Source organism: Manduca sexta, chromosome 8 (assembly GCF_014839805.1).
Source record: "Manduca sexta isolate Smith_Timp_Sample1 chromosome 8, JHU_Msex_v1.0, whole genome shotgun sequence".
Taxonomy (NCBI): Eukaryota; Metazoa; Arthropoda; class Insecta; order Lepidoptera; family Sphingidae; genus Manduca; species Manduca sexta.
This window is the reverse complement of record NC_051122.1, coordinates 12,406,752-12,414,908: the sequence shown is the minus strand read 5'-3', so window position 1 is coordinate 12,414,908 and position 8,157 is coordinate 12,406,752. Positions and strand designations below refer to the sequence as shown.

The 8,157-nt window shown below is 32.6% G+C and overlaps 1 protein-coding gene across 1 annotated transcript; it reads right to left on the bottom strand.

Moving 5' to 3' along the window:
- Positions 1-4,363: 4,363 nt before the first annotated feature.
- LOC115444789 lies at positions 4,364-7,765 on the bottom strand. Its single transcript, XM_030170701.2, has 4 exons — positions 6,286-7,765; positions 5,750-5,968; positions 4,998-5,283; positions 4,364-4,555 (listed from the first exon to the last, which is right to left on the bottom strand). The coding sequence occupies exons 1-4, from the start codon at positions 7,582-7,584 to the stop codon at positions 4,431-4,433; spliced, it is 1,929 nt and encodes a 642-aa protein (XP_030026561.2). The 5' UTR covers positions 7,585-7,765; the 3' UTR covers positions 4,364-4,430.
- Between the last annotated feature and the right edge of the window lie 392 nt (positions 7,766-8,157).

The following is an 8,157-nucleotide window of genomic DNA, read 5'->3' as shown; positions in this document are numbered from 1 at the left end:
GTGTTTGTAGACAGATCTGTGTGGGCTGTCTCTCTGTTGGTTTGGAGAGGAGCGGAGGCTGTAAAAATAAATAAAAAGATATTGTCCTTTAGTCAGATTACGTTAGGGATAAAAATATTATACTGGGCAAGCATTTTCTTCGCTTGTGCGTATGCGTGAATGAAATGCATTCAATAGATTTTAATTTTAAATATGTTGAAACTACTGTTCTTCATTATTTCACGTCTCTCCAAATCAACGGCTTTAGATGTAATTTTAAGAAAAATATGGCTGTTATAAATTAAGATGGCTGTTTGAAAACATGAAAATTATAAAAAAAAGTATTTTGGTGATTTCCCCACTTACCTTCACAAATTTGCACAATTTTTAAGAAGTATTCTCTTTGGAAGGCTGTCGAGTTATCTATATGTATAGAAATGTATTGTTAAGATATTATTGTTTGTGTATAATATCACTTGTTTCAAAAATTGTCTTCCCTTTGTACCTAAATTGTTTTATCTTGTACCTCTTCGATAATTTAAGTGTAACGTATAGTGTGTACATGACCTTTGTTAAATAATCATTAAGTGTACAATCACGAAGTATTATGAGATCACTTATGAAATAATTAACTGTCTACGCTTTACGATTCCAATGTCTCTTATGATATCCATTAAGGATTTTTATGCATACGTAAATTAAATGGATTTATAAAAATAATATTGTCTATGAAACTACCTCTGTCACTACATGTTCTAAATGTAGATAATAAACAAATATATCGATTGTTGATCGTTGTCTATTATTCTGATAAATTTTAATTGTTTCCCTCATTCGTATTATAATTAATATTGTATAATTATGTAAAATCAATAATATATCGGATGTTGAATGGGCAAATCAACCGTGTAGATGCTTGATTATAACTATAAATTAAATAACGTTGTATTGTTTCTATAATGTTAAAGTATATAAAGATTTTTATTAGTTGTATTATCCAATAGTATATTTCTCTTAAATCATTTCTTATGTTTGTACAGGAATTGTGACAATGTTCCATATATATGTAGTTATTGAGTTGATAGTTTTACTCGCCGTTAGGGATACTTTAAAGCTGCCTTCGTGTTTTCAATATCAGTAAAATATTAATTTAAGGCATGTTAGGAGATAATGCGTGTGTCGAAGAGATTATTTTTGGATATAGAGATTGTTGTACTCCTCTCTTGTCATTGGTATAAGTCTTGTGATGTTCGGCCTTATTTTTTCTAATTTTTAATCTATCTGAATTTATTTGACGTAGTTTATAACTTTAAACTTGATTAATTAAGTAAGGGTCAACACTCAGTGTCATTGTTTTATTATAATATAGTAAATGAGTGCATCGGCGTGACTTCGATTTCTAAACTCTACAATTTTTTTTTATCAAGATAGTTTTGTTAACACAATGTTTTATAATATTGTACAAGTTTTTACGTGGTTAATTGTCTTTATCTACCAATTTTACATTAGATCCATATTAGATCTACAGATAAAATCGTTGAAGAGCAATTAATTGCCATCTGGCTGGACTGTAGCGTTGAGCGTGCCGCGACAATCCAATTTAGTTTTTATAAATACATCCGCCAGTGTTATAATAGTTGTCATCAACGATAATTACTCTCAGTTTATAAACAGAGGCCAACGATTCACTCTATGATATCTTTTATAATAGCTAAATATCGCACCCTTAGATCTAAAGTCACCTAACTCAATAAATATAAATATTCTGATTTTGTTAATCGACCTTCCAAAACATGCTCTATAACCCTATGACGAAAAAGCGACAAAATTAAATAATAGAAATAGATTCTCACTTTCGCCACGACTGCCCAATTTGCCTTTTATATTGTTTTCAAATCTTTTTTATTTGTTTCCTAAAAATCGTCTCATTTGTGTTGGGTCTCCTGAGTTCTAAGGATGCGATATATAATTTTAGGCCAGTGCGTACTAGCTCACTGTGCCACTTATTCTTTTACTGAGAAAGTTTTATAAGACCTTTAAAATCAATAACTTTTATATTATAAATATTATCGAGGCAATTAATACCTCATGGTTGAAGTAATAAGACATAGTTTGTGGGTTGTAGAAATTGTTGAAAATGCCGGTTCACTCATTTTATTATTGTAAGTTATGAACAAAAAATTTCAAACGGCTGTGCGTAATGCATTACTGGCTTTATTAATAAGTCGATGAACGAAAATGCTTTTCAAATAAAAGGATCAAAATGTCGATAAGACTCGCATTTTATGTCATAAAAAACCTTTAGACCCGTGACCATATCACAACATAATAATAATTCTACGTTTAAAACTAATTATTTAGGTTGTGGTTGAACAGAAGTTATTTGGTTAACAATTTAAATAATTCTGTAACTTTAATAATTTTATCCTTTTATAGTTTTAAGGATAGTCGTAAAATTTTAACATCATTGTCATATTCCATAAATATTTGTTATAAAAAAAATCTCTTGTTATTGGTTTTATACTGTTTGGTATTCGTAATATATTTTGTATTTATAATTAATTGTTTTCATATGTTCTATCGCTTTATAAATTGTAATCGAAATTGTTTCTCTTTCATATTTGTAAATATTTATGTTCTATCGCTCACAATTTGTAATCATGTGCTGTGAACTCGTCTCTCGCATATAAAAAGGATTTCAAAAAGTATATTATACTCTCAAAAAACTCAATATTGTGCTTTAAGTTTTAAGAAATATCGTTCAAAAAGGCAAAGTAAATAATTTTCTTATCATTATATACGAAATTTAATTAATAAATCTTACCTTATAGCATAAATGTTACAATATGTCACCTATATTGTAACATTTACACTATAATAAACTCTTACATTGAACTGATTATTCTGAGACATGAAGTACCATAGATAATTTCCGCTAATAACACTGACTATAATGCCCTTCAAACTTAAATATATCAGTGCAGCTTTGTGGTAGAAACAAATCAATGGTTGCTACTGCGATGGACTGAATAGCTACAAGCTAATTAAGTGAAATGGCATATTTAATTTGATAAGTCAAACTTGCTATAATTAAAACAATAATACACACACGCGTTGGCAAAATGCCGCGGAACATAAAAAAAAATACTATGACATTTACAGTTGTCTCAGAAGGAAATGATATCGTCTGCGTGACTTTAGTAATGCGAGAGACGGGCGATCATGATGACCTGTCACCTATCGTTGTTCCCTTCACAATAAAATTGTTATTGTAAAGTTTACTGATGGCTTTTCATTTTCCTTACTGATTGCCTTTTCCTGTTAACATACCTAATATATTACTAGTATTCAAATAATGTCACTTTATTTAATACAATATAATCCTCTTTGTATTTAGGTATTAGCTGTACAGTTTGTTCCAAACGACAAACTAATTTTAATTTGTTGCAATTTATTCATCGATATTTAACTTGTTTATAACACCATCCACAAACTCTTAGTATTAACGGAATCATCGATAATTGAAATTAAATTAAATTATGAATTACGTCCTAGTTTTGTGTGAAATACCAATTTACAAGTTATATGTTTAATTCTATCTGTTATTGTTAAGAACATTTGTACATAAATAAATTCCTTGTTTGCCGGATTATCGGCACATTTATGAATATAAACAATGGTAGGAAAACCCCTAAATCATAACTGTTTGAATATATCGCAATAAGAGGGAATTAACAAGTGTTCACGCATATCTATAATGTACAGGGGAAGGCACTATTAATACAACTAGTGCTTATGTTCGCGGGTCATATATCTGACACATTATGCTATCTCTACAGGCTTAGACCCCATCAATATGAAGTATAAACCACGGCAGAGCAACTCATCAGTTTACGGATGGAAAACAAATGTTTTATCTCAAATAGAATTGAATATAACCTCACAGTCCAAGTACGTTGCCAATTGCCACTATCCAATGAGGCCATTTCAGTATATATTTATTCAATGAGTGATATTTGACGTATAAAATAAGATAACGTCCAGTTATTACTCCGCTCGGCAACAACAAATATTTGGATTGGAAGTGCAAACAGTGACCGAGATACTGAGATATCGCCATAATTATAGACTTTTTGCACCTACACTTTCATTCTTATAACGTCTATCAATCTCAGCAAAATTTTAAGCCATCTGGTGTCTTCTGCCCGCAATGTAAAGACGTATCTCTTCACAAGAGAGAAGTATTTTTATTTAGGCTTCTTTAGTTTATCAAAGAATATTTAATTTTATCTAAAAAATTGTAGAAATATTTTTACTTAGACAGAGTCGAGAGTGAAAAATAGTCGCAAATAAACTAATACGAAGTAAAAAAAAAACAGCTCACTTTTAACTAATATATATATTAATATAATATTACTAAATATAATTGTGCACCTTGTTTCATAAAACAATTAAACTTCAACATTACAAGTTCGTGATAATCTGATGCAGCACGCCAAAACTCCTGATAATAACAAACCGCAACCGCCCATCCAAAACGTACCGTCCCATGCGCCAGTCACATCGAATAATAAACCTGCAAAAATATATGTTATTTTACACTTTAAACGTTTATAAATTTGGCATTTATTTCAATCTCAGAACAATGACAAGCATAGAAGTTGCTTGATCTTATTCTGAGATTTCAATGTAATAAGTTTATGGTAAAAATGCCGTCATCATGGCAACTTGTTTTGACAAGAAGTTGGTCTAACTCTTCAGTATATTATATTCAACTAGCCAGGTGTAATAAGACATAGAAAGGTCAGAGGATGTATCGACTTTCCTACATGTCTTTGAAAGTGCTTGCTATAATAAAAATAAAAGATAACAAGACATTAAAGTAGTATAGTGTAATATGTACAATTGCATTCGGGATCCGTAAACCGTATTTCGATAAAAATCGTCCCATATCGGGCAGTAATTCGGATCCAACCCAAGACCCATATACTGCCACTAGACTAGTAATGATAACTCACCTCCAACAAGCGGGCCGACCAAATATCCAAAACCTTGCACCAGAAGGGCAACACAATACGTCACAGTAAATTGTTCCATAGGCACCAATTCCATCAATATCACTGGTGACAAGACGTAACAGCTGGCAAGGGTGAAGCCATAAACTACGGATATAAACACCATGACCCAATAATACGTGATAAAGAGGGGGCAAGCTGCGAGCGAGAGGCCACAGAGGATGATACAACTCCTGTAAAATACCATTACGTTCATCCACGGCTTCTCCCTAACCCAGCTGCAGAGAACCTGAGAACAGAAAAATTAATACATTTAAATTTTAACCATACTGCATCGGGAAGCGTATACTCTGTATTATCGAAACATAAAGTGGTGTCGATTCATGCTTAGAAAAGAAAAATAGCATAATAACATCTATAATTTTAACTAAATGACAATACGGCAATTTCAAAAGAAGACGAGATTGGAATATCGTAGAGGCAGCAAGTTTAACTACAACAATGCAATACACCTAGTACATGAAACAGTTTTCTGAAATAATATCACAGTCTCCCAAAAAACAGAAGTGAATTATATTTTGCTAAATGTCTTTATTTAATTATTAAGGAATTCCACCAATTCGCAACTTTTCGTGTGGCCAATATACCTTTCCATTTATCTCATATCGTGCGTGTCAATGGACAGTGATAACCCTTGTGGGCTTGTATAAAATTTTATTTTTTAAAATTTTAACTTAGGTAACTATTTTACTTACACTACCGGTGACGCTGAAGATAGAAACAACACAAATGATTGAAGTTGCACCAGCAGCATACTTAGAATCCATGAAAGACTTAATGAAGAAGTACGGAAAAATAGACCAAGCGTAGAGGTTGAACAGGCACACGTTAAACAAAATGTAGCCTGTGTTTTTAAACGCTGTGACGGAGTCCGACATTATCTCCGGCGTTACCCAGAAACGTAGGTACCATTTCTGCAAAAAAATATATACAAAAATATGTATTCAAGTCATAGCAAGTAGACAAAAAACAATTATCATATAAATCTTTGAATTATAAGGCACTGCATGTCAATCTTTCGATTTCTTTTCGGGCATTCTGGGTCATTGAATGTTTGTCAAGTCGGAACCCAATAATGCTTGCTTAATATTGTTTGTCGGCAAAAATGGATAAACAATAGTACTAAATCAGAACTACGTTCGTATACATGAGACCTAATATAAAAATGATATATGACCTAATATGGAATTGATGTAAATTAAAATTGTTAAATTATGTTAAAAATATTTACCATTTCGTGTTCAACCTCCGAGCTCAATGACCAGCTAGAATTGCTGTAAACATCAGGCCGAAGCGAACTCCTCAGTCTATACTTTGGGATAGAAGTCATTGCACTGCGGTGCACTATACTGTTCCTAAATAATGCTATTCTTTTCAGATAATGTTGGTCGATCAACATGGCCTTGCACCAATTTCTTAGCTGTATTTGTTTCGCCGCCATGCTTTTTCCTTTTTTTGTATTTTCTTTATTATCTGTTTTATCTTTGCTGTCTATCCCATAGTTAGCATCTGAGGGTGATTCCGTAAGTTTGCCTTGAGCTGGTGACATTGCTGGATCAGTTTTACGGTTTTCTTCTTCACGTTCCATGTTCATGATGACCCTTAGCGGTATACTTGAACTCGACTCACCGCTGCTACATCTTGAAGGCAGTGAGGTTGAATTTGCTAAACTATTTGTCGAATCTAGTGATTGTATTTTTTTGTTTTTCTCTTCCCTTTTCGACCAATGATAAGGGTTCCTCATTATTGTGCCGCATACACAGATGTTCAGTAATACAGCAGCAAGAATAAATATCACGTCCAGGCAATAGTAATAACTCAATAAGTATTGTATTAAGGGTGTAAAAATTAAAGGACCAATTCCGAAACTACAAGAAACTATATTCATAGCTAGAGTTCTTCTCACGTCAAACCAAAATGACACAGAAACGGCAGTCGTTACATATAGAATTCCTACAGCTAAGCCACCAATGAAACCATACGTTAAACATATAACGGTGACCGAATTACTTACTGATGCTAACAGGTAAGCACCTGATAATGAAACTCCTGCGACGATAGTTAAAACTCTGCATCCACATCGATCCACTAAAGCACTCATAACAGGCCCAGCGAGAAGTGGAATGGCAATAAACAGACTTCCTATTAAAGAGATTTTTAGTTGCGAAGCGTTAAATTTATGTGCGAGTTCGCCACTTAAATGACCGAAAGAAAATCCAACACCATCTACAATCACCATGATCATTGAAGCGGCTGCTAACACAATCCATCGCCATTTGTCTTGAAGATCCGTTTGGGGTTTCTGTGCTACATAATCTTCAGGTTTAAATACACGGATGCCTGGAACTTCTTCAAATCCAGAAGACTCATCATCTTCTTTAGAATTATTTATATGTTCAAATGATATTTCAGAATCACTCCGTTTTGGTTTAAATGAGTTAATTTCTGGTTTAGAAGCGTCTCCCACTGTTTGGAACATTACCTCCTTTCTAGGTCGGGGGGGCTGGACTTCATACGTCGCCCCACCCATATTTACTTTATGTTTTGTTTATGTATACTGCATCAAATAAGGAATTAAAATTTTACATACGATAATTATTTGGATGTAAATTCGTGCACATATTCTCACACACAAGTTTTTAACAAAGTTTTTATATAATGTTTGTTCACGTAAATACACGTCTACACACAATATTTATAAATTATTGAATGTAACAGGAAAATTAAGCTATATCCCTGTTCATATCTGTTTTATTCTAGACTAGCTTTTGCCTGCGGTTCCGTCCATGTGCAATAGTTTTTCCGGGATGAATATTTTGCAGGGATAAAAGTCTATTGCACTCAGGAGTAATGTAGCCTCCTATTAAGGAAAGATTTTTAGAAATCAGTTCAATAGCTCCAGAGAAAAGCGCTTACAAACCTACAAACAAACTCATAAACTTTTACTATTTATAATATTAGTATAGATATAAAAATTGGTCCTAGCTTCCAGCTGGATGAAATAACACAGTAACTCATTAAAATACATATTTTTGTTCTTAGTTGACGTAAAATACATTTAGCAGCTAATACATAAGAAATGGATGTCTTATTTGACTTATAA